This window comes from Takifugu rubripes, chromosome 2, assembly GCF_901000725.2.
Source record: "Takifugu rubripes chromosome 2, fTakRub1.2, whole genome shotgun sequence".
NCBI lineage: Eukaryota > Metazoa > Chordata > Actinopteri > Tetraodontiformes > Tetraodontidae > Takifugu > Takifugu rubripes.
In genome coordinates, this window is record NC_042286.1 from 2,031,462 (window position 1) to 2,059,222 (window position 27,761).

At 41.3% G+C, this 27,761-nt stretch overlaps 1 protein-coding gene across 2 annotated transcripts; it reads right to left on the bottom strand.

The window, feature by feature from the left end:
* Positions 1 to 117: 117 nt before the first annotated feature.
* ccdc88c (coiled-coil domain containing 88C) lies at positions 118 to 27,761 on the bottom strand. 2 transcript variants are annotated; one of them, XM_011614274.2, is made up of 31 exons: positions 27,150 to 27,761; positions 25,612 to 25,724; positions 24,094 to 24,202; positions 18,425 to 18,494; positions 17,780 to 17,838; positions 17,276 to 17,359; positions 16,180 to 16,323; positions 15,783 to 16,015; positions 15,212 to 15,293; positions 14,671 to 14,829; positions 14,405 to 14,551; positions 13,884 to 14,034; positions 13,598 to 13,779; positions 13,233 to 13,370; positions 12,857 to 13,141; positions 11,784 to 12,581; positions 11,228 to 11,355; positions 10,996 to 11,137; positions 10,693 to 10,824; positions 10,359 to 10,520; positions 9,999 to 10,276; positions 9,668 to 9,811; positions 9,056 to 9,242; positions 8,507 to 8,652; positions 8,298 to 8,387; positions 7,851 to 8,155; positions 5,129 to 5,209; positions 4,285 to 4,374; positions 4,068 to 4,205; positions 3,690 to 3,922; positions 118 to 2,490 (listed from the first exon to the last, which is right to left on the bottom strand). In XM_011614274.2, the coding sequence occupies exons 1-31, from the start codon at positions 27,207 to 27,209 to the stop codon at positions 1,789 to 1,791; spliced, it is 5,772 nt and encodes a 1,923-aa protein (XP_011612576.2). In that variant the 5' UTR covers positions 27,210 to 27,761; the 3' UTR covers positions 118 to 1,788. The 2 variants fall into 2 exon arrangements, 1 of the variants encoding a protein (XP_011612576.2); XR_003886422.1 differs by lacking the exons at positions 118 to 2,490; positions 3,690 to 3,922; positions 4,068 to 4,205; positions 4,285 to 4,374 and adding an exon at positions 6,133 to 6,550.

Genomic DNA, 27,761 nt, shown 5'->3' on the forward strand with positions numbered 1-27,761 from the left:
AAAATTTGTACCTAAAATTAGACAAAAAAGAAAATAAAAGTGACGGACAGACAGAAGACTTAAATACTAATAGTAAACCAAGTAAACAGAAAAGAGACAGCATCAACCTAAATCTGCTCGTGGTCAAAGACGTCTGTAAATTTATTTAGAAAACTATCAGAAACATTTGTTTCACAGCAGTAGTACAGTTTACAACGGTTTAAAGGAACAATCAAGCACATTTTTGGTATCGATTTCCAGTTAAGCTTGAATTTTTCACGTCGTCGGCGATACATCATCACCGTCATGGTCAGTTGGCTGGCATTAGAGGTTTGTTAGTATGATCACCCGCTCCCACCTCTACATACTCCTTTTGCTCCTAAACATACCCACGGGGTATTTTTACCAGCTACAGTCAGGCCAGCGCTGATGCTAAAGTCCTCCTGGATTCTCCAGTGGAAACATTAACATTGGCTACATCTTTAAATGAATCACATCTATTAAATTAAGCGTTAGAGAAAGAGATGACTGGAGGTGTGAAATATGTGGACCAACCGCCTTCATGTTGGCTTGTGAGTGTGAGGGACCATCATAGTCACATTTAAAAAAAAGGGTTCCACCTCAACATACCCAATAGTGCATTTTTTCCCAGGACCAATGTAACAACAGAAAAATATTTATGGCGATGCCAGAGATGGTTACCAGCATCGACCGACCCCTGCTGGGTAACCTAGTCAGACACCCAGCTAAACCACGGGTTACCCTGTGAGAGGATGCGTGAGCGCACGTGTGTGTGCAATGATTACATTTCAAAAGTCAGAAACATCCTCAGGGGGGACGTCTGTTCATACAGCAGGTGCACGTGAAGCCTGTGTTGGCCCAGCCTGAGAGTGTTGCATTCTGGGAGATTGCAAAGAATGAAGGAAGGAGAGAGTCATTTGATCAGTTTTCACTTATGGAGTCAGAAATCGCTGGTAGTTTCCTGGTCTCCTGATTTGGGAACACTAGTTTTATTGTGGTAAAAAAGTTTTAGTTTGGGAGTTTGGTTCATGGACTGAACCGATTTTTGCTGTTCTGGTCTTAGAAGAGAGCACCCATCGTCACCTGGATCCAGTGTCCAGACAGCCACTGAAAAGCCATTGAAAATACAGAACACACACACTTTGTCCCCATTTGCCCTTCAAGGACCCCTTCGTGTACAATGAATCCCAGACATGTACAGAGTTAAAAAATACTGAACCCAAGTGTCCTTTTTTCAGTCTTATTTCATTGTTTGTTGTTTCCAGTTCATCAAAGATAAAAACAGCAGTTACCGCTGCCTTTGAAAGTGTCCCACATATGTTTTGGTTGGCTGGTTAACGTATGTGAGATGCTAATTACACAGACATTCGCATATTTAGAGCCACAAACAAGGCTGTGATTTTGATGACGTGTCGGGCTGCTGTGATCACAACATGAGGAATTCCTGGATCCACTGTATAAAGAGTGAGCTCAAAAACATGACATCTAGTTAAAAATAAAAACCCCAGACTACTTGTGCTGTAAAAAATGTCAAGACAGGTGGTAAATTATGAATGAAACATAAAAAAAAACAAACCCAAACTGAATCCAGGACTCAAACTGTGGCTTTTCCAGTTGCATGTGCTTGATAACGGGAAAGTCTGGGCTCAGTCCATGAAGCCTTCGTTTCAACACCAGAGCAGTTTCAGGATTTCCGCGCTGTCTTCAGACACATCTCTACCCACAGAGGTCTAACAGTCGCTGTCTTCAGACACATCTCTACCCACAGAGCTCTAACAGTCGCTGTGTTCAGACACAGCCGTACTCATACCACACAGTTTGGGGGTCGTTATTGGGGTCCGGGGAGGCTGGCGTGCTTTTTGGGCGTTCCACGGAGCTGCACCTCCCTCTCTCACCGTCTTTCTTCCCGTGGGCTGAGTCACCTAAATGGACCTGGCCATGCCCAGAGGCTTCATCGGGGGCTGTCACAGCTCTGACTGGAGTTACCATGGCGACCTCCCCGTGGTTTCGAGACATGGCCGCCCTCCCTCTCTCTCTGTCTCTTTCCGTTTGCAGGTTGAGAGAAGTGGAATGGTGAATGGGCAAGTTTAGGAAGCCGCCGTCTCCGTGCTGATCGGCTGCCAGGCGAGCCGACAGTGGCCGTTCTCTCCCGTGTGAGCCCTGTCTGCGGACAACTGCGTCATGCTGGTCTTCGTTGGCGCGAAAAGCGTCGGGTCCATTGGAACGCAGCAAATCAGCGGAGGCCAGGCTGAAAGCTCTGTTGAGTGATTGGCCAGTCCTCTGGGGAGCTGGCAGGCCTGAAGAAGGGGACTGGCCAACAGGCTGGCGTGGCGAGGGCTTGACACTCTGACCTGGCTTCTGATTGGATGACTTCACAGTGGGCGAGACGTAGCTAGTGGGAGCCACCTGATCCCGGCTAGCTGGCACAGAGGAGGTGGGATTTCTGGCGAAATAATCCGCCACCAGGTCTTCTTTGCTTCCTGTACAGACCTAGATCACATGGAAAATGACCGCCATGACTAAATCAGATGGTGTTTTCATTCAGAAAAGTTCTGATCCAACAATCTGATCCGATTCAACTCACAGCACTACATAGGCCCACAGCAGGTGACCACACTGTCACCATGACAACCTTAGGAAATAGTTCCCTAGATCATTAGTCATGATTTACTATTTACTTACAATTTATATAGTAAATATACTGTATATATATATGTCTTATCTTATTTATCTTATTCTAGTGTTTATTGTCTTCTCTATGTTGAATGTTGCAGCATCACACCAAGACAAATTCCTAGCTTGTGTAATACTGTGTACTACATGAACAATGGCAATAAATAAATCTGATTCTGATTCTGATTCTGTCACGAACGTTATACAGTCCTGGAGATTGTTTGCTGCCAACCAATAAAATGAGCTCATTTGATGACATTTCTGAGACGGACAGACGTCAATCAAGTAACTTTAGTTTGAAATAGCAGCAGAAGAACACATAAGAGCTGATGGGACCTAGACATGAACATGGGGGTCTGACAACGTTGTCGGGAATGTTGAGGCGGAAGTAGAGTGTGAGGAATTCTACTGTGGAGATGGAAATGAATGAAGAGGTCTTTCAGTAGATTCCAACACACTGTCTAAAATGTTATCTTTATTATTGAGTTGGGACATGTGCCAACTCCTTTCATACCTTCTGATTTTATCGGCATTATAGTTTGCAGATTTGAATTTGTCACTGGGATTCGTCTGGGAAGCTGCGATGAAAACCCCGCCCCTAATGTTTCACCAAGAATTACGACGGCTGTTGAAGGCGCTTGGTTTTGATGTGAACGTTCTCCCACTGATCTGACATGGGCGTTCACGTTTAGATGAGCCAGGAGGGAGTCTGGCCGCAGTTCTAGACACTGAGAAACTTCACGTGTGATTATCGACCATCGTGAAGTGGATCTAAAATATGCACTTTCATTTCAGTGTTCCATGACCGCGATTACTTAATAATCCATTAATTACTTTCTTAGCAACATGGATGTGACTCAGCTCTGATTTCCTTAGATGTTACCACAGCATTCATTATTCCTCTGGACTGACTCACTCACACAGGTAGATACATGATGGAAAGAAAAAGCTTAGCCAGAGTTGTTTCTAAGGCTCCCGAGTCAAACTTGTAATATAAATGTATGTATATATATTACCATAAGAGGGGACTTTAACTTGCTCTCTTGTAGAAACTCTTCCAGTGTCACCATCTCACTCCCGGGAGAGTGAGGACGAGCCTTCGTTTTGAGACTGTGCTGAGGTTGGGCCCTTTGTGGTACATGGTCGTACGGAAGAGTGGAGCTCCGTGACAGACTCGGTTGAGACTGGCTCAGACCTATGACATCATCAGTAGAGAGGCTGGCAGAGAAGACCTGACGATCGGAAATATCTGGAGAAGACGGAAATGTCTCACTTAGTGGAGCCAGTCAGTAAATACTGTAAAATACGTTTGCATGCTGTTGAGACCTGATCTCATCTAGAAGTTTAAAACAACATGGATACATAGGATGTTTTCTGTTCAACACCCTGCACACCTCTGCAGTTGACAGGGGAGTTGGAGCTAGAAGTGTGGTGGCTGAAGTCCGCTGAACCCGGACGACATCCTGTGTTGCCGTGGTGACCGAAGAAGGAGTCTGAGGTGTTGTGGTGAGAATCGTCCTCATGAAACGGTCCTGTAATTTCCCACAGCCGTCAGACGTCTACGTTTGCATCTCGCATCATACGTTTTTATCAATGCGCAGCTTGACTTGCCTCTGGGTCTGCGGGCCGGGCCCGGTCTGGAGTTGTTTAGGGAAGATGACTGTTGGCTTGGAGTAGAACTCAGAGCTTTAAGGATCTGACCTGGTTTAAAAGAGTTTTAGAGATTAGTGCAACATAAAGGCATGTTTTCAGAATTACCAGCACAATATACTTTGCAATATGGTAGCGTGGAACCACCTGTTAGCTGAGGATGTGCAAATGTTGAAACCCAGCTGTTATGATCCCGTGTCTGGTCTGTGTGTGTTGTGTTTTTGTGCTCTGTCCTCTAGGGGGCCTCCACACCTGCAGCTAACCTGGTCGACTGGCTGCCCCTTTAAAGCAGCCAGCACCAGCTGTCTGGCATCAGATCGTTTCACCAGTACCAGTGGTAAACTGGGTGTTCCGGACATTGATTAATTCAGTTTATTGCATTTTTTGACTCCGTTATCTCTTTTTGTCTTTTGTCACCACGTCTTCCCGTTCCGACGAGCACTTCACTGGGTTTTGGTTTGACACTTTGTTCATCGTCGTCTCCACGTATAGCACGCTCCCTCTTCTTCACCGTTTTAAATATTTTTGTAAATAAACTGTTAGTTCACTAAAGTTGCCTTCTTGTCTGTCTTCTTGGGTCTCGCCTTGAGTTTTCATCAGTCCTAACAGGTGTTTCCCCTTTTCATTGACTGCTATAAATATAAGGCAAATGCTAATTGCTTGGAAAGTACAGACATTTTTTAGCTCACTGTCAAGTTACTTTTTAGTGTGATGCTAAAGCTTAACATCAAAGCTTCCAACTCTGATCAATTTGGATTTGATTAGGAAGAAAACCAAGAGATACTATTCTGTGGTGTAGCCATACCTGCTGGCCCATCTTCTCCATTGATAGTCTCATTGCTGCCAGTACTATTACGATAAAATCCCCGGCTCCTCTCAGCCAAACCTGTAGACCAACCATCAATGTTTTAGGAAACAATTCATGAAGTGCATATAACTTCCTAAAACATGTAGCACGAGCATAAACAGAGTAACAAGCAAGCAACAAAATATACATGGTCAGTGACTCAAGCATGCTGGGTGAGTTAGCATCACCCTTAGCTGGTTTTTAGTGTATTAAGCCGACACAGAAGGGACAAATATCACAACATACAACAGAGCATCCAGTTGTCCTGTGGATTTACTGAATCATGTGATGGGATGTACAATAATAGTCTAATAAGTGAAAAATGAGTTTTGAAGATTGCAGTCTAATTTAGTGCAATTAATATGTGAAGAGTTTCATGGCCACTTGTGAGAATTAGCTGCTTTTACTGAGACCTCATGATTAGTCATGTTGAGGTCACACTGGACCAGAGAGATACAGTAAAACATGGTTTAAAAAAAGAAATGTTTCAGTACTGATTTTTGTCTTGACTTTGCATAAAACTTTTTATAGAGTGATGATGGGTTTAACTTCTCATGCAGGTTTTGGGGATTACATAGCTGAGAGTTCAGACAGAGAACAGGTGGTCGAAAATGTGAGAAAAAGTGAAACTCATTTGCGTGAGATGTGATAACGTTGCAGGACGGTTGACGACACTGCTGAATGACCACAGTGAATGAACGTTCTGCAGCAAAGCTGTCAAACAAAGCAAAGCCAGCATTCCACAACACATTCTGTTGTTAATAGAGAAGGTCTTCCTTCTCTGGGACACATGCTCAGTTAAATAACTAGAAACATTAAGGAAGCTGCAGACACATACAAAATATTCCTTGCACAAGTTGTGTATCAAGATTTAAGTCTTGAAGGCATGCTGATAGATGCAGGTAAGCCAGATGCAATGTGCAATGACAGACACACATCCTTTTACACACTACTGTACTTACTAGTAGTACTGTCAGGCTCACAGGGCACAAATGTGTGAGTGTGCGTGTTTAAGGAGGGCAACAAATGTGCCACATTCAGTGTTTTAGAGAGTGTATTTACATGTTTCTGTTAGAGTCTCAAAGATAAGTGTTCTTGTACGGTAAGTCAGTGGATGGTGGTGGTGGTGATAGGGATGTGTCATTAAAACATGACGGCGAAGAGGATTTTAGAATCCCCCGATGGCCGACAGTGGCTGGTTAGTGATGGTGTCAGCTGCGATGTCTGTGGAAGACCAGAATCGCAATCTTCTGGTGAGAGACAAGGAGGGACGGGAGGAGGAGGAGGAGGAGGAGGAGGAGGAGGAGGAGGAGGGTTGGGGGAGGAGCTTGTCTTGACTTTTACTGCGAAGGAAAGAGAACCGTTTCTGGGAAGAAGGAGCTGAGATTGAGAAGAAGAAAATAAAGAAAATGATCAAACACTACACAGTGAAGGGAAAAAAAAATCCAAAACCAACTGGTTAAAAGATTACGTGTGATAGTGTGATTAGCATATTTTTAAATTACAATTACACCATGCAAGAAAACCCAGAGAAATTAAACAAGAACAGGGAATAATCACCAAATAAATGACATGCAAAGGCTCATGGCTCACCCCAATTCACTCTGAATTAAAGTATGAGCGCACAAAAATGACACTAGACTCCTTTCAGAAAGTGAGGTGCTTTAGCTAACCACAACGAGCATGCCAGTGTAAAGTGAAACATTTTTCTCCAGACTGGCATGACTTCAACATGAACAAGGAATTTTTTTTAAGCCGAACTGTCAAACAGTGTGAAACAAGTTGAACCATGAGCAGAAGTTCTTTGAAGTTTAGAGCAATATAAAAGAAATAAAGACGATAGTATTTACATCATGCATTAGAACAGAGATCTACTATCAGGAGAGATTTATTAAAGAATAAGTATGTTTAACTTTGCATCTATCTGCTACTCCTTGTTAGATAGGATTTAAAGCCTTGGCCATGTTTTAGTGCCACCGTGGTAAAGGGCAACAACTTTCACATCATCACTGTGTGACACTTAACTGGGCAAATGAAGCAGAGCACTTTGTGTTGTTATGGTGTTGATGTCACTACTGTTGTCAGGGGTTTTATGTGATCTCAGGATACACAGTATGTAGAACAATATTTATCAGACTGCAGAACAAATTGCACACCACATTCTTTTTAAACATAGATAAAAGTTTTGGCAGCTCAGATTCTTCCCAATGTCTAAATACGGAGTAAAGTACTGTAATTGAAACTACTTTGCCAACTGGCGGTATGCAGACCGCTATAGCGCTTTTTTCAAATTGACTACACATTATTTTTATGAAGCTGAACTCAATAAAACAAGAATTACTGTGTAATGATATATTTGTTACTGTCATTTACCGGTAATATAGGATTCTGCAAATCAGATTGACGTTGCCCATATTTATTATTAAAGTTAGTCATGATCATTTCTAACGGGATGACCACTAGGAGGGAGGATTTATGTGGTACCATAAACAGATTTCAAAAATTTAGAGGGAACCTCTATATACTGTTGGCATAAAAATACAAAATCGAACAGGTTGAGTCAATGAACTGTTACTAATTTTGTACGGCAGCACCCTCTATAGGAAGACAGAGGTAGTACGTGTCCAAGTGACCACTATGAACTGGCGTAGTGTGTGTGTGTATGTGTGTGTGTGTTTACCTCGATTGATGGGAGTGAGTGCTGGACTCAAAGGTCCAGGGCTAGGGGTGCTAATGTGGTGGTTATGGTTACTGTGGGTGTGCGCTCCATCTTGCTTGTCATTTGCAGTCCAATGGGAAAGGGGAGGAGGTGTTTCAGGGGGAAGGAGTGGAGGTGGGGCAGGCAGCGGGATGTCTGGTGGGCTCTTTGTGTGTTCTTTCTCTTTGACTCCATCCTTGTCAGTGTCACCCCCCCTCTCTCTACTGTGCTCCTTCTTGGGTTTAATCAGTTTGGCCAGCGCCTTAGCTCCAGACCATTGGCTCCTCCTGACAGCACACAACAACATAGTTTAAGTTCATAAGCACTTTACATTAATAGGTGACACACAACACCTGGCACATGTTTGAATGAACTGAAAAACTACTTAAGAAAACTACTTATGATCATTTGATGAGATAAAAACATTACTTTTTAGGTGCGGGGTCATAAAACTTATACTGATCCATGATCTTCTCCTCCAGCTTTTCCTTTTGCCGGCGAAGAGCGTTCAGCTTATCACTGAGTGGAGACACACAGAGTTACAAAAACACATTGATGGTATTTGAACTAAAGTCAGTGGTATTAGTAGGATCCAGCTGAGGTCCATGTCTTAAACCCTAAATGATGGATACGCTTACATATAGATTTTCTGTTCCTGGTGATACATCTCCTTACTCTCCATGCTCCGCTCCAGCAGTGTGTGATTCTGCTGACTCAACAGGTTGATCTGACTCAAGAGGTGGTGGTTCTCCTCTTCCAGGTTGCCTTTTAGTCGACTCAACAACTAAATACACACACGGACGGACACACACACACTTCGTTGAACAATGCTGACCTCCACTGGCTTTTTACAGAACTGCAAGTAAATAATCCATTCCTCCATCCATCTTTTCCCAACCATTTCTCCCTCCTCTTGGATGAGCCGCCAGATCATACAAACAGAAGGCCAAATTCCCCAGAGAGAACTCACACAGACATGGAAACACAACACTTCTCCCAGGAGATTTGAACCCACAACCTTATTAAAACTACTGTGTCACCCAACATAAAAAAATAAAATCAAGCAAATAAATTCTGTGCTTTTATGAGAGAACCATGAAACATCTTGTTTTTATAGCACTCTGTTAAACTTCTGCTGATATTTGAGTTCCACTACTGTCTCCCAATGAAGGAAAAGCTGTTTTTACCTCACAGTGGTTGTCCAGTTTGGTCATCGTCAGATCCAGACCCTGGTGTTGCTCCATTAGTGTATCATATCGTGCCTTCCACTGACTAACCTCCAGCTCTGAAGAGCTTAATGAGCCCTTCAGTTCATGAATGCGCTGCTGGAACTCTTTACTTTGTCCAGACTGCTGTAAGTGACTCTCGGTAAACCTGAAGGCACAAAAAATCAAATGTTAGGAACAAACCCTATCAGTCAGAAATAGGGTGCATTTGGAGCTACACTTATTTATTTTATTTATTTGAGGTGGCTTATTGCTGCAAAAGAAGCTACTGTAATTGAGTTGTCTAAGCTAGAATGTGGTGGTTGGATCTTCACAAACAGCATATCCATTTCAATTTTGTTGTTTCTTGTTGAAATGAATATGTTGTTGAATATAATAATAATTTAGCAATGATGTAATTTGTTGAGCTAGACAAGGCAACAGCCATGTTGATAAGAAAAAAATAATATTTATTTCTATCAATCCTTCACGTAGTGTGACTACTGTAAATATACTAGAATTTCCCTGACTTGTGCATGTTGTAAATCTGGAATTTGTTCGGGTCGCTGTAATTGGAGCTTGCAAACTGTATACCTGTCCACTTCCGTCTTCAGCTGCAGATTCTCTTGCTGGAGGAGTCGATTCTTCTGGATTTGCTGGGTAAGTTCCTCCTTTTCTTTCCGAATGCAGCCCTCCTGCTCATCCCACTTGTCCTTCTGCTGCACCAAAACGTAAAACCTGCATACAGACAGTAAGCAGTTATTTCTGAAATCAACCACAAAATGTCCTCATATAAGCACAGTGCCTAGTTTATCAAAATATTCACCCAGAATCGAGCCACGCACAGAAATGAGAGCATATTAGCACAGTCACTTTTTTCCTGGCCACATTTACATACATTTAGATGTACACATCATTTACTTACTTGCTCTGTAGTGTGCGATGTTCACCCTCTATTGCTCTCAGTTTGCCTTTTAGTGTGGTGTGCTGACAGATCAGTTGCTCGTACTCATGCGCTTGCCTCTCATGAACACTAAGCAGCCGATCGTGATCACTGAGCACGCTTTCTCTGCCCCGCCAGGCCTCATCACGCTGCCGCTGCCATGTCTCCACCTCTGTTTCCAAGGCAGTGACTTGGCCCTGAAGCACAGCATTCTGGGCCATGAGGGAAGCACTCTGGGAGGACAGTGTGGAGTTCTCCACCTATGATATGTTGAGATTCATTAGTAGTTCCTTATTTAAGAATTATTAAAGGGCATTTTATGGGTAACCATTTATTGTTTACCTGTTGTTTGGCTGTTCCTGTATGTAAGGCTGTATTCTGTTCTTGCAGGGTAGTGGTGTGTCGCTGCAGCGCTAACATCTGGTTATTTAGAGATGTGTTCTGGTTCTCCAGTTGCTTGAGCTGGTCCTTCAATAGACTTGTTTCTGTCTTCAAGGAAGCATTCTGCAGAAAATAATAACCCAAAATGATGTTCAAATAACTTTATACAGTAGACAAAAAACTTTGCATGGATTATATAGGCTCTGGGTAAATATTCAGCAGATATGTTGTGTTATGTAATAAAAAACAAACAAAATAAAGGCATTGTGGGTCATTAATTAAAAAAGAATCTTACATTTTTTTCAACATCGATAAGATGATCTTTAAGTCGTAGCAACTCGGCAGTGGCGGAACCTTCATTTCTTTGGTGCTGATGGGAGTTCTGATCCTCCTTATGTTGACGCAAAGCTGACAACATCTGATGAGTCTGAATCAGAAAGCAATATTATGGGAAAATAGGTGTCCAGTTCAATGCTCACAATAACTAAACGCAATAGTGACGGCATACTCAAAAACACTGGCCATAATCTTGATTTATAGAAAGAAAACCGATAAAGGTTTAAAAAGGTAGTTTAAAAATGTGCATGTGTGTCCTTACAGATGCCAGTTCAGCAAGTAGTGTAGCGTTGACTGCATTGCTTTCTTCCACTTTCTTTTCTAAACTGGAGATTTTCTGCTCTTTAATCTTCATTGTCTGTTGGACAGTTTCCTCCAACCGGGACTCCAGCAACCTGTACCTGCTGACATAGTTATCAAAATCAACATCCCACCACTGTTTATTTCTCAACATTTTAACCTGCACTAAAGCTTTTCAGCATTAGAGGAAATACCTGTCGTCCAGCGTATGCTCTTGCTGCAGCAGTTTTTCTCTGTTTAATCCGATCTTCTCCAGTTCCTCGTTGAGCCTCTCCAATTCAACAGACTGCTGCTGAAGGTTCAGCTTCTCAGTGACCAGCTCCTGCAAAAACACATAAAACAACGATAAGAGAGGACACTCAATGAACAGCCATTTTCGGCTTTAATGTCTTGCTCAAAGGCACTTTGACATGTGGGCAGCGGTCTGACAGTCTTATTTGCTGGGTCTATCTGTTAAGGCACTTTAAGACCTTTTTGGACCAAGCTTTGACTGAACATTTAAGTCCTTTGATTTTACATATAATTTCTCTTTCTTCAATGGAGGTCAAATAGTGATCGTGTTTTTACTACTTGTGATGTATTTGAATAAACAACAATGTTAATTCTACCATTTGGTAAATTAGCATATCCTATACAACTACTATAATAATCTGCAAAGTAAACAGTATTCATTTCATTTTAATGATAAACAATTGAACTATGCCAACTGTTTTCAGATGACTTTGGCAATAACAAGATTTTTGACTTCACCTCTCTCAGAGTCGCCAAAGTGCGCTTGTCAATAGTGGCTTGTTTCTGTAGCTCTTTGTTTTCCTTTTCCAGCTCCTTGGCCTTTACGACCGTCTCCTTCAGCCTGTTCACATCCTGACTCATTGACAAGTTATCTTTCTCCACTGTAGTTAGACGCATGGTTTTCTCATCTAGCTCCAACTCTTTACCCTCCAGGAGGGTTCTGATCCTCCAGCTCTCCTTTTCCAAGTGTTTTCTTGCTTTCTCTGACTGCTCTAGGTCCAAATGAAGCTTTGACTTTTCCTTCTCTACTTCATCCTTCCTCTTCTGTTCCCCCTTCAAGATTTCCACTTCCCGCCTCACTTCTTCTTCTCTGGCCTGAGCCTCCAGCCTCTCCTTCTCCAACTCTTCCCTCTCTTCTTTGCTTGCCTGTATTTGCTCGGCTAATTTATGTTTTTCCTGGGTCAGAGAAGACACAGCCAGCTCTAGCCTTTCTACCCTCTTTTTCTCTGCTTGTGCCTCATCCTGGGTTTCCTCTAGCTTCATCTGCAAGTCCTGAAACTCTCTCTGTGCCTTATTGTGTTCCTCCTGCAGGGTCGCCAGGCGGGCACACGAGGCTCGCATGTTTTCCAGAGAACATCGCAGGTCTAGGTTCTCTTTTGACAGGCGGCTACTCTCTGCCTCGTGCCTCCCAAGGCGCTGAATGTCTCGTTGAGCCTCCTCTGCCTCCCACTTCAGTCTATGAATGTCCTGCTCCAAGGTCGAGACTTGCTTTTCCAGCGCCTCTGACCTCTCACTGCATGCACGCAAAGACACCACCTAGAAAATAAATCAAGCAACTTGCAATCAGTTATGGCAAAAACAGATGATTTTTTAAAAAAAAATCTGAATCTTAGTGTTGCAAATTTAGGAGGAAAAAACAAAATCTGTTCACTGGCATTAAATTCACTTCACAAAATTATCGAGACCTTCCTCTCCTTTCCCAAGTTTAGGATAAAGGACATTTTATCATATCTTATGGCACAACAACCCATTAGGTAAAATGTGTTTCTATATAGTGAAACTTTGAGAGATTTTCAGTGTAAATGTATAACCTCTCTACTCAAGGCATCCTTGCTCCTCTCCAGTTTAGACACCTCCCTCTCCACCTCTTCACACCTCTCTGCCTTCTCTTTCAGCCTTGCTGCTTCCTCATTGGCCACTTTGAGCTGGGTCTCTAGACTGGCAAGTCGGGAACTTGTATCAGTGTTGCTTTGAAGCAGCAGACGGTTTTCAGTTTCCACCTCACGGACCCTTTCCTCATTGTTTGACTGAGCCCGCTCCTGAAGGGATGCAACTGCCTCAGAGAGGTGCTGCTTCTCACTTTCCAATTCTGAGATCTGATTGGAAAAAGAAGTGAATAAAGTAAAATTCCTGACCTTGTATTATCAAACATTCATGGTGTCTTGTCTTTGAAAGTCTGCTGAATACCTGTCTGTCTTTCTCAGCCCTCAGAGTGTGCAATTCCCTTCCCAGACTCTGTTTTTCCTTAAGAATTTCCTCCCCCAGAGACTCCATGTCCTGATTGGTCAGTCTTTCCTGGTCCAATAGACCCTGGAGACGCTCCAGCTTTAAAATAAAATAAACTAGTCAACTCAGAACAAAACCCAGTAGCTTAACATGATTATGGATAAATGCTACAAATCCATGCAGCTCACAATTTAATTTAAGGTGGAACATGGGAGGGGTGACATTAGGATAAACAGCATAAACAATTAATTGGAACGGTATAAGATCTTTTCATCTGGGGTTTGTTGATCAAGTGTGTGAAGTGCTATGAAACATTTGCCTCCAACCTTCTTGCTGAGACTTTGGTTCTCCCTGTCCAGCTCTTGAGAATGAAGCTGCTGTTCCTCCAGGATGTGGTTATCCTCTTTAAGTCTCTCTATTGAGGACTGAAGCTCTCGGTTCTCCTTTTCCAGCTTTAACACCCGGCTGGAGACACACTCATTGAGTTCATGCACCAACGATTTACGCGCTACATCAGAGAAACGTTTGGATTGGACAAGAAATTAGCAAGAAATAGACCTCAAACAGAACATCATCCTTCAGGATGTCAGAAAACAGCATGTGATTGATTACTTTCTGCGTTAGAGTTGTCGTGGTTTTTCGTCAGCTGTTCCAGCTCCCAGCCCAAATGAGCCGACTCGTTCATGCTCTGCTTCTGCCCAATCTCCAGAAGCATGTTCTCCTCAACAAGTTCCTCTAGCCTTCGACGTTCACTGTCCCTCTCCTGCAAAACAAGCATTTTAAAAGCATAGTGATTCAATTCAATGTTATAACTGTGACTATTCAATTGCATAAAATATGATCATTTATAGTTATGGCTGAATACAAGACCAAAAACATGCCTTTTCATAAAAACCAGTATCATCATTGCTGCTCTTCACGGAGCAAATAATTGGTGAAAACATCATTTGCTGTTCTTTTCACTCCCCACTTCAACACATGTTAAAACGTGCTTTAACAAGTTTTAAAGCTGGGGAGGTGATTAATTTGCCAGACAAACAATATAGTGAAGTATGCTACATTTCAGGTAAGGGATTCGCTTCACATTCTATTCATAGTATCAGTGCCAAAAATATAAACCATCTCAAGATTACCATTTCAAGGTCTTGTAATTTAGCTCGCAGTAAGAGGTTGTCCTTCTCCAGTGTATGTAGTTTATCACAGCGGCCTCTGGAGGCTGAGAGCTGCTCCTCCAACAACACCTTTGTCTCCATAAGAGTCAGGTTATCCTCCCGTAGCTCCTGAATAAGATTAAACATACAAGGAGACATTTCTGTGTCACAATTCTGAGCACACCTGCCTACATTGGTTGATGCTTTGTGCTTTGAGTTTGCCATCTGGTGCACATTTGTATGCTTACCTCTAATCTGGACTTGTAGAAGTGAACATCATTGAGCTTCTCTTTACATCTGCAAAGCTCCGTCTCCAGTCTGTCAACCCGTGCAGCTCGTTCCCGTAGAGAGTCAACCTCATCACGGTACGCTCTGACTGAACGAACCTCGCAAAAAAGTGACTGGTTCTAATCCAAACACACAACCAGAATAAGGAGTTGTCCAGTGACACTGTTGCAATCAATATCATAATCATATATAAAATGTGTTATTATCGATGAAAATGCGTAGTAACAACAAATATAGTAACATTTTTAGCGCTGTAATATAATAAGGATGAGTTTCTTCCCTGATGGGAACCAGAAGAGTGTTTGTGCAATATGAGAAAATACTGTATATATCTCATTTAACTTAAACATCATAACAAATACTTGACAAATAGCATAAGCCTGTAGAAAATACTGAAAACAAATTGTGAAGTGTATCTTATGCCTTCAGTTGCCTTAGTCACACATTCTCTTTTCCTCCAGTGGACCCAGCATTAAATGCTAGAAACAGGAAACTGTTTACCTCTTGTTTAAACCTCTGTAGCTCCTGTTCCAGACGTTCCACTTCATGTTTTGAGTCCATCAACTGCTCTGTTTTTTCCTCTCTATGAACCCACACAAAACAACCTTTCAGGCATTTGTTACATTACATTGTATAATCAAGACCGCACCCAGGTCATTTCTATATCAGTGTATACTCATCTAAGAGATATGTCACATTTTAAAAATGTCAGGATGAACAAATAAACAATAGCCTTCAGTATATTTAAGTAAATAAATGTGTATTTTGTGCATGGTGATTAAGTCTATAGTTTTTCCCAAAAATAGATGTCTCCACTAGATAATTACCATGTAGCTGCTGAATAACAGGCTGCACTGGCTGGATAAAGACTTCCAGATGCTAGAAGAATGACTAAAGTCCAACCTTAAAGCAGCAAGACACACTTCTACATTACTGCATAGGTATGGATTAGGTCACATTACCGTACAAGTAATCATAACTTTCACGGTTTGGACAGAATTGTTGAAGTAGTTTTGTTGGCTTGAGTAAGAATTCCTGGACAAAACCTGTTGATTTAACTAGAAACACTCACACTTCCTGTCTGTATCTGCGGAGCTTGGCTTTGGTGTCGGCGAGTTCCACGGCCAGATGCTGCTTCTCCTCCTTGGTCAATCCAGTCACCACCATTGATGATCCACCATTGCTCATTTCCACATCGTCACAGCTCTGCCCACGGTCGGGGCTGGTCATGCTGAGGTTTCTGCAACCTTCCGGGGACTGTTGACTGGCCAGGTAGTCTCTCTCTTGGGTCAAATCCAAAATCACCTGCACAAGACAAGTGTTTTTAAAAAAAAAAAAAATCACGTTTACTTCTCATGTTGGAATTACAAAAGGCAACAGTTTTTACACATTTTAAGTTTTTCCCTTCAACACAGAAAACTCGAGTTTATACCAATACTTTGTGGAGCAGCAAATGTGAGTCCAAGTACCTCACTGCCTTTGTCTCTCTGGTCAATCAGCTGCCGTAGAGACAAAGCCATGTTGCGTGACAGAGTTTCTAGGTCTTCTTGTGCGATTGTTGATCCTTCCTCCAGCAAAGAGAGGTCAAGAACGTTAAGCTGGTTATGAGTGACCTGAAATACACAAAATACATTATATATGTTCATTAAACTACAGTAAATAAGTGTAATTTACTTCAAGTGTACAGCCCCTTTGGGACAAAACAAGACCACATAGGGGAGTAAATACAAGAATATAAACGTCCAATTTTTAATTAGTTAAAAAAAAAGCTCTGTGTTGCAATGTTAAAAAAAGTTTTGCTGATGTAGAGACATGTAGCCCATTAATGGTATGAGCACTATAAATAATCAGGCTTGTGTGTAACAACTGCACACATGGACAGCTGCCCATAAATATGAATCCCTCATTGAAACTCAGCTGCTTCCTTGGTGTTTTGATGCATTAAAAACAAAAGACAAACTCAGTTTGCACAAATAACTATCTAATAAAATATTTAAAGAGACTAAAACTTTATGGACAGAATTTTAGTTGTAGAACATAATCACTAGAGAGATTCAAGCCCTAATTTCCAGGTTTGCTATTTATAGATAGTTATCTGCTCAGTATCCACATTCCAGGATGCATCTGTTGTTTTGGCACATGCATATAGTAAGAACTAAGGTTATTTACTATGCATTTATTAATCTTTAGTAATTTAGTTTTGCCAGCAAGTTTTCAATAAACGCATTAACGTTTTGTCAGCGCCTTTGACCTTTTGACTGTTTGTTAGCAGAGAAGCTATTGCTGATTATAAAACTTGATTACTGATACACAAGCTTGGAGTTTTGGGCTGGGACTTCCTCCTGTTCTTTATGTTTCTATACTTGCTTTGGCTAAAGCGAACAATTTGGTGAGTTATATGTTCCATGATGGGGCTGGGACGTGCTTTACAGCTGTCCTCACATGATATCGACTTTCAAACTTAGGAAGTAGGAATAGAACGTGTATATCCATTTCAGTCAGGTTGCAGGAAACATGAACACAAGCGATGATGGTTTATCAAATTTAGATTGTGATTCAACTGACCTCTTGAATGTGAGATACAATGGCAGCCTGGGTCGCGATATCGAGCAGCTTGATTTTCTCTATCATTTCCTCTTTACGTTCACACTTAAAAACAACAAAAAAACAACATCATCATCGGCATTAGCATTATTGAAATGTTGCAATTAATGACATCTGCTTTTGGGAGCAGTTTGGCATCGCCGTCTTTCCTCTATCTTTTCATCAACCACTCCTTTTTCACTCCCTTCCTCTGTCCTTGCACCAGTAGAGTTAGTACAGACAGGGAGGGAAGAAAAAGGCAAAGAAAATGTAAATACATTTATTACAGTCGCATAGAAGACATTGAGGATAAAGAAAGGACACAACAGTGCAGCTATAAATAAAGATCACCCAACCATTTCTCAAAGATGTGCCTGTAAGTGCATGATCTTTCTGTTCCACCTTGTGTTTGGCTGAAACTGTGGTAAACTTGATTGCTCTGTGTGTGTGTGTGTGCGCGCCCATACAAGGGTGTGTTTGTGTTACCTGGACAGCACAGCCTAACATCAGCAACAAAAGCCTTTTCATATTCTCCATGCTCTTAGCTGAAGGCAACAAAACACACAGAGACAAAGTGTATGTCAAAATAAGACATATGGTCAGAAAAAAATGAATTATTCAAATGCGTTAGTCACGGGTCAGACTGTGGTACATGACACTATGTTTTCTGACAGAACAGGGCACCATTGCTGGATAAGAATTACATTTTTTTAGCAATTAACCTGAAGGGATGAAATAGCTGCTCTGACTGAATACTGTAAAATTAATGTAAACTAAAATGGAACAAAAGATATATATATATATATATATATATATCTATATATATATATATCTATATATATAGATATATATATATATATATATATATATATATCTATATATATATATATATATATATATATATATATATACAGTGTTAATTAAGCAAGTGACCTGAAGCTCTGAATATTTAATGAATGTGATCTAAACACTACAGACCCACAAGACAGACAGCTGCAGACCCCTAAATGTACCACATATGACACCAAGATAAAGAGCCATGCAAACACATATGACTGATTTTATACAAAAACAGAGAAAACCTGTATTGTAACATGATGATTATTATTAGATGCAGTTTGAAAGTATTACCTGATATTGGATCCTTGGCAATGCAGAGGATGTCAGGAAGAGGCATAACTATTAACTGCTGTAAAGTGTCCTGCAGTGAAGGAGACAGACAAATGTTTTAATTTTACCATCAAAACTGCTGAAATAGTAATGAATATTTTCATATATAAAAGCACCAGAACGCTTACAGCCTGAAAGAGTTTTTAGAAAAAGTCCAATCTGTATAAAGGATATCACATCATTTCTTGTTGATAACAATATGGCCATGTGATAACAAGTTGACAAAATATATTGAGGCTAGTTGCTCTTGTCCTGACAGCCTTTGTGCTTCAGTGTATAGAATATATAGTGTATATATTCAGTGTCTCAGTCATGGTGTAGCTCAGTTATGATCAAAATAAACTGATTTGTTTTTAGGGATAAAAAAGGAGGCCTACTGACCCAGACCGGTGTGCCTACTTGTCTGTGCGTGTGTGTATAGGAAAGCAGCCAAGAGGAAACACCCTGCTGTCGTTCACAATGACTGTGTGTGTGCGCATGCACTGCAGTCAGGAAAAAGAACAGCCCACTAGGAGGGCATGCTTTCCATTCCTGAATATCCTCTCCTGCCTCCCAAAACACATGAAAACATACAAGACGCAAAATGCTTTTAACTCTTCTTTTGAACTCTAATGAAATGATGTCTTGGCACAGATGAATACTGTTATATATGAAAATAAACACATGAATGCCTCAAAACCAAAGAGAACGACAATGTATGGGTCACTGTTGTCCTGGAACTGGGGCTACACTGGTAGTTTGACTTATAGAAAATGAACCATATTCACATTTAATAATATATTTAGTAACTATGGGACCAGGAATTAATCGAGATATGTCTTCCGTATTCACCGAGTGTCTATAGCTGGTCACTGATAGGTGAGGTACTGCCAAGTTCCTACTCAGCCACATAGGCAGCATTAAAGTGATCAAAGCAGAGTAAAACCTGCAGATAATGTTACACACAACCATGCAGGAGCAGGTAAGAAGAAACCCAGTCAGAAGCTCCATCTGGCTTTTTTTTTTTAAACACACACACGCACACGCACGCGCATGCACACACACACGCGCACACACACACACACACACACACACACACACACACACACACACACACACACACACACACACACACACACACACACACACACACACTAGTGTGAATAAAACATGCAGGGTAGCTACCAGATGTCTAAAGGCCCAGCAGGTATTTAGGTTTCCAGCTGAGATGAAACAAAATCTCTGTTAGAACTTTTTATAATTAGTACTGTAGTCAGGTTGCCAATAAGGTTAACTTAAAAGGATATTTTTATATTCCATCGCTGGGACTAAAAGAAAATCATCATTAAATATAAAAATAAAATTGCTTTACACTTTTGTGACCATTGTGGGGCACAAACACAACCCAGCTAACATCATTTATCTTGTAGTTTGGTGTTCTCATATTGTACCAATATATGATGCATTTAATAGCTCACACATGGATTTAAATCCTGAGTTTGTCAGAAACCAACCTTAGTCCTAACTACAGGTGAGCTCCTGGTTTAGAACCAGAAGAACCTCAAGGTCAAAGTATCCACACTAGGTCAGACAAAAAAGTTTTTCTTTCAGGTTAGCAAAATAAAACTTGGTGTTGTGTACAGAGATGTAAAAGACTAATGACTGATTAGTGTGCAAGCAACTATGAGGTTGTATAGTGTAAGAGACCAAGGGCATTCTCTGGAGTCCTTGTAGTGTATTAAATCAGCTTTATGGTGCACAAATCATAGCATAATGATTTGATTAGCTTTAATTAGTAATGACTTATAACAGGCTCACTGACTTTACCTACAACCACTAATGACTTCACATGTGATACATTACAGAGGCTGTGGCGGCTTAAAAGGGATCAGCAAAGGATCGATTGAGATCCTTTGAAATTACACTTGGGCAGGGGTTTCCAAAAAATGAAAACTTAAGTCTCAAAATGCTGTACATATCCCAGAGCAGTGCCTTCCAACAATACGACCCTGTTGGATAAAATCCTTCAAAGCCTTGATTTCTCATGCAGTAATGCGAACTAGTGGAGGATGGTGAAATAGAACCGTGTCCTCAACACTGAGATCTTTAATATAAAGCACATGCAGCATTAGCAACGTCAGTAGACCCATCCAGCTGAACTTACAGGCAGCTTCCAACACTTGTTTTTGTGTGACAGGGAGATTTCATTCAATTTGTTAGCAGCAGCTTCTCATGTCCTTGCAGAAGATGTATATTACGTTGAAGGAAGAAGTAACTTTTCGCTGATTGTGTGGGGTACACCTGTATTAGCAATTTGTAATGCTAACAGTTGTGAAGCTCCAGTGGCCTACTGTGCTGTCCAACTATGACTTTTTCTGTGTCTGCAATTCCTATAAATTCCTGTTCAAAAACTCAACAAGCTTGGACCCCAAACATGGGTACATAGTCTAAAAATGACACCAGTGTTTACATGACCTCATACTGTGATTTGCTAGCACAGCACTGCAAATACAACACGGCGGGGATGGAGCACCATGAGAGTGCATAAAAATCCAAACTTTAAATAAACACGATCTCAGTTCTTTCACATTCTGCTCACCTCAGACTCTGTTTGCCCACTAACTGTAGGCCGATTCACTAAAAATCTGTCCATTCGATCCAGATGTGTCTTTGCAGCTATGCCTTCTGCCTTAGATTTTTTCACAATATGCCTCCCCACAGGATGTATTAATATAACAACTGGATTTATAGACTAGAGTGAATCCACAGCCAGGGCTGTGTTTAAAACAATACCATCATGGTGGACATTGGGAGCCCTCCTCTTTACAATACATACAAGGAAGAATCAAACACAAACAACAAAAAACAACCTTAAAAACTGCCCAGTTGTCAAATACAGTAGACAACTGTTCTGACCACTGAAGCCGCTTGTCTGATGGAGGTCTAATGGAAAATTTGGGATAAGATTAAAGTCAATGGTTTTGATGTGTGTGCCAGTACAAGGGAGAGCTTCTCATATCCATAAAAGTTATCCCCCGGCAACATCACCAGCAGGATCTAACACTTCAAACTGACAAGGGATCAATTGGACAGCAACATGACCCATTTACACGCACGCACGCACGCACACACACACACACCCAAACTTGTATAGTGCATGAGGGTAATAAAATGCAGAAAGAATGACTGCCCTGTGCGTCATGACTCATGGGGGAAGAAGAAGAAATTTGAGAGTTAGTCGATTTTATGATTCTTGTAACAAAGTATGTCTATTCCAAGGGTGACAGACTTGAAGACAAATGGAGGTGGATCTCTTCCTCCACAGTAAGCCCTGTGCCATCTCTCCCCTGAGTTTTTTTCTGTTGCCAGAGGAAAGACTAGCACTCCTGCCTCCCCATCAACAATCACACAATTGTTGTATCCGGAAAAGAAAAGGAAAATACACAAGATTTAATTTACGCACTCAACACTACCGTCCACTCCGTGGGGCTGTGTGAGTGTTTCTGTAGATGTGAAGTAGGCCAGAGGATACAGAGTTCAAAACATCCAATGAAGGATCTGGGCTTTGTTCTGAAGTTCCCACGGTAACCAAGGAGGAGTAAAATGAGAGGGGAGTGAAGGACAGTTTAAGCAGAGTTTTGCTGCTTAAGTTACTAGAAAACAACAAAATCTGCTCCGTATGAGACTCTCGTCACTCTCCGATTAGAACTAAACATGTAACAGCCTTCTGGGCTTCCCCTCATTATTTTCGACTGGTTTGATGAGAGATTTGTCTCCATTTTGTTCTACATTTTCAGTAAATGCAAAATAGTTTCTGCATTTCACAGAGATTTAGGCCGGCCCTGACATCATCATTCCGCTCATTTTAGGACAATAAAAGTACAACAAAAATCCTTTGCAAAGTAAACCACCAGCTCAATGTAAAAAAAAAAAACAAAAAAAACAGCCCAGGCTTGTGGTATCAGGTGGCTGCTGTTTCAGAGAACACAAGGGAGGCGACTGACACCACCCACCCAAACGCACAAACGCGCACACTCACACACACTGTTATCACCAAGGAGAGTGGAAGGATTCATTGGACCAGCCAGTATGTCTACTGAAGCATCATCTAATTAGAGAAAGACAAACTATCACAGAGCAGCAGCTGTGTGTGTGTGTGTGTGTGTGTGTGTGTGTGTGTGCGCGTGTGTGTGTGTGTGTTTTGTTTTTCTCCCCAAACAACAGGGACCCCCTGTTTGGAGCTTTGACCATCTCTGCGGGGTTAGCATTTGGAGTTAGATTTCAGGGTGGAGATAGAAATCTTTGATGAAAATTGAAGATAAATTAATCAGTTTGACTAGTATAAAATAATAAATCAATAAAAAATATATTAGTAGTATTTAGCAACTAAATGCTTTAGAGGATTATAATAACTTAATACACTTTATATACACACAGACAAAAACACATATTAAAAAAAGTCCTAAGTAAAAGGTGTAATTTTACTTAGTAATTTTTCATTTCTCCTCACATTGCATCTTCAAATCCCAGTTTTTGACCCAGTTTGTATCACCATTCTGAAAGGGAACTGGTGGAAACCCTTGTGTTGCCCTCCGATATGTTGGAGGGTTCACAATAGTTCACACATGTGTCTCAGGGCTGTTATGGACAGTAGGTGACCAGACTTTTTTGACTATCCTCACGTGAGACAAGCTCACAGCTTGTGAGGAAAGACTTCCGGTTACGGTAACAACACCCTGACTAAAGGTTGTAAATATCACCCGCTCCTACATGCATGTGGCGTTTATGTGTCAAGGGTTTTCACAGTGGTTAGAGATTAACTATCACAGACAGATTAACCCCGTACTGCCAAGAATGACCCACTTGAAAGCGTACACTGGCACAAACACACACAACATATGAAGACTTTAGCGTGTCTGAAATGGCTAAATTACACCCAGTAAGAATGATACATTTGAGTACTCTGGGTAACCTCATCATCCTTTGCGGAACAAATGAGATTTTTCCAGTTAAATATAATTGTAGTGATGAAAATGTTTGAATTCAATAATCTTTTATACAACCAAGAGTCAGTCTGCTTTCAAAAGTGCAGTGTTCGAGTAAACTAAATCAAATGAACGTGTGATTTTGGCTTTTGCACTCGCCACCCAATCAAACAGAGCCCCCCTCACGCCAAATCTCAACATCTTGCAGATGCTGAGCAGCTCGCGGATCTCATGATCTTGCCATTATCGATAAAAAAAGATTTCTGGATCGATTTCAGTTTGCCCACTGAAAAATGCCAGAGGCAGGCACATCGGACGCCTTTCACATTGCAGGCGATGCAAGCCGAGCCGCAGATTTCCAAGGTCACTTGCAGGGTCATTTGACCTGGGAAGAAATGCCTCAACAACTCTTGGATGACGGGGGTCTTTTCATTTTTCACGCAGTGTGAAACCGGCTGTCAATTTGCAATTAGATTTTAATCACGTGAACCTTTAAGCATCTGGCATGCTGTTTGAAATCCCTTTTGTGTTTAGAACTGTGGAGTTCTACTGATATAAATTCATATTTAAGTATTACAATTTTAAAAATTTTAATATTTAAGTAATAAAACCATAGCGTTACTAATGTGTGTGTCTGAAAGTGTGTGTGTGTGTGCGTGTAATTACCTGGTAATATGTCCTGATGTGTCCAGTGAGGACAGAAAGGTTGTGAAGACGAAGAGACACGTCATTGCTCACATTCTTGTTCAGCCTCTGATTATTTGGGCTGGGGTCACTATGGAGACACACATTGACATTTTCTGGGACTCCACTCTCAGCAGACACACACGGCCAGCAGAGTAACAATCGCTTTGGAGAAGGATGTCTGCTCACAAAATACACATTTTCTACCTGACATATGACTGTATAACATCATTTTGATGTCTGATTTGAAACAGAAAGAAGCTCGAACATTTGTTTGGCAGCTTTCAAGTGATTAGCAGCTACTAAGACAACAGCAAGGCTTCGGTTCATTGCTGCAACTGCAGCACACTCCTCTAGTCATCCATCATGTCAATCAAAACCTTTAACCTTTATAACAAAGTTCAGCTCAGAGCTAGCTTGAAAAGCAAAAGAGAAACAACTTGGCCTTACTGAAACAACTGCTTCACTAACTGACTGATTTCTTAACTGCATCATTTAATATTAATAAATGATCCATCCTGGCCTCTAACCCACTTTCCCATAAACCCCTACCAAGCCCCCCCCCCCACTAACATCCCCCCAGCCTACATTCTGTGTCAGGAACAATAGGATGATTGCTATTGTTTCTGGAGACAATATGAAAATGTGGTCTGACTCTGGCCTGAGGAGCTTCTAGATAGTAACTCTGATTCCACACAAGGACACAAGCACTGATGAGCACATGGGAGCAAAACTCAGCCCCCTCAAAACTAAAGTATTCATGCCACACGTGAGTAATGCTGGTTGGTATCACAGAGAGACATTTGGGTGACCACCCGATGCATTTCTAACAGTCTTTTTCTCAAACTACTCAAAAAACTAAAAACTACTCAATACAATAATCAAACTAAACCAACCAAATGAAAAAATGGATTCTAGATTTGCTGACCCACAATAAAAATTAGAACTTCATCAAAGTAAATGAATGTTGTTGTTTTTTCTCCAAATAAAACCGATTTAGCCTTGAACTAAAAACCCTCCTGCATCTTCCGTCATTGCAGAGTTATTTTCCCTCATAGTCAGTAATTCCAGTTTGGACTGGGCTGCCATCAGCCACTGTTAAACTCTGCCTGTTGTTTTAGGTTTAATCTGGCGCCGCTTCTGTTTACTCAGCACCCTTGAATACATCCAGCATGTGCAGAATTGCATATTAAGTTCAGTTAATAGTGAACAGGTCAACTGGAAGGCGTAAATGCGGATAAACTAAACCTGTTGCACCAAAAGCTTTGCATTTTTTGGAGTTGTAGTAAAAACTGAAAACAGATACGATCAGAGGAGAGAGGAAATGCTGTAGACCATGAGGAGACATTTCACGAAGAACATCTGAATGTGGTAGCGCAACCTGAAACCAGCAAGTCAGGATGTGGTTGCACCAACACACTTAAAAAAGTGATACAATTTGAGGTAATTAACTAATCTGTCAAAGCACAAAAATTCTGGGTTTCTGCAAGAAATACTTACATTTGTGTCATTATCTTGTGCAGGAAGACACCGTCGACCAGCTCCATGAACATATTAACCCGTTCCTCGGAGCCCACTGCATCAATCGAACCTAAAGGACCCATTGTGCGCACCTACGAGCAGAAAAGAAAGTCATCAACAACTTTCGGCTCAATAGCTGGGCTGACTTTGGTGACTTTGAAAGGAAAATTTCCATTAACAGAGTTTTATTCAGTGGCTGCAGACAAAGCAAAGAAGAACTAACACATGATTAGAAAATAAAAGCAGGATTTATTTTCCTTGAGAAGAGGGGGATTTATTTCCCCCTCTTGACAAACAAAATGCTGACACGGTTGCTGTGACACAGCTGGAAGCTGTCCACTACAACCACAAATTTTAGCAACGTTCAGATGCAACAGTGGAAGTTAGGAGAGGGGATCGAGGGCCCTGCTGAAGCCAAGCACAACTCCTTTATGTCGTTCAGCCACAATATGCTAAAATGACCAGTGGGGAAAACAGGATGTGAGGTCACCGGGTAGCAGGAAGCACTACAGAGTTAATACGTTGTTGACTGCTGCCTTTCGTGTCTGGGCCAGGAGCCCGGATTGCGCAAACAGTAGATTAAAGATTACCTCATGAATTACTTTAAAAAAAAAAAGTTTCTCGTGCATTTCAGAAATAATGGACTAAAACTTTAAGGTCATTGCAATGGCACCTGTTCTTGGTTCCAAAACAAAAAGACAGACAATGAGAATATATGAAATTTAACAAATTTCACCCTAAACGGAACACTTTTGATCATGAACATTACACCATCATGTGTGATGAAAACCAAGGGAAAATGTATACACATATGAGTACATTTCAAGATTTATCTTTATATTCCAATGGAAACACCTGCTTATCCAGATGAAAGTAGAAAATTGCATTTACATATATAAAAAAAGAACTTTCTGCAGTTTTTAAGATGCTCGTTTTCCCATTTGTGATAACGTAAATTGACATTTATAAAACATCAATTGCCATTTACCTGGCAGTTGACAATTTGATTTTTAACCAGGAATAAAGTAGTTGTACTTCTAAACACTGTATTTAGTACCATGACATACTTGTTCTTTTCCAGACATTGGTATTCATGTATGTTCACTTCATTCATTTCCAATGCGATACCACCTTTAATCAAGAGAGAGTTAATAACTCTTACAAAGTAAGAGTCATTTTCAAACAACCAAATTTTAGCGCTGGATACCACATCTCCAAAGTTGAGCAGATTATCCTGAGGTTATTGATACTTCAACGGCAAAAGCCTTTTAAGAGGTGCGGACAGAGCAGCAGCCAAACCATCTGCAGCTGCAAACCTGTGAAACAGAAATTGGTTTTCCGTTTCATTCTAAATATGGAAAACCCAAGAGAGCCCAGCCGGTCACAGAGGTTGAACACCGCCAACATTTTCAACTTGATTGCTGAGATCTGTCCTTTTAGCGTTTCCATACGTTCGATCTGGTGCCCATTTGAAGCGCTCCTAAAAAGAGAAAGTGATTCTACAGAGGTGAACTCACCCACAGCACCAGCGGGGACTCCATGAAGGCAGCCAGCAGTTCGGACAGGGTGACATCCATGGCTGCTCCGACGGCTTCGCGCTCCGGTTATTGTTCACCAAGCGATCATCAATCCACCCGTCAATCAATCGATACCCGCCAAAGTCTCGCGGCGGACCCACCACACCAGGCAGAACAAAGCACGAGACGGCATCGATCCCCCTGCACGAGCTCGCTTACATACTATTGTCTTGCTCGCTCCCGTATCCCTCAACAATTGATAATAGTTAAAATAATAAGTTAACTATAAATACAAAGTCTGGAAAGGTTTCCACAACAAAACTTATGCGTCCCACAGCGGAAGTTCAGTTCAGTTTAGCGCAAATCAACGACTCGTGTAGCACAAGGTAGGACACTTGATCCAAACTTCGTAGAACAGTTGTTCGCGTTGTCAGGGATACAAGACTCGAATCGTAAAGTGGCGCAACTGCCGCGAAGTAAGAAAAACATTTAAAGTGATTTAAAAAGTGAGATGCACAAGTGAAAGAAAGACCGTGTTGAAAATAGTTATTTCCGCTGTTAGCTCCATCCCTAGTTCATCTCTATACCTCTCTCTTGTTCTCTCCATCAACC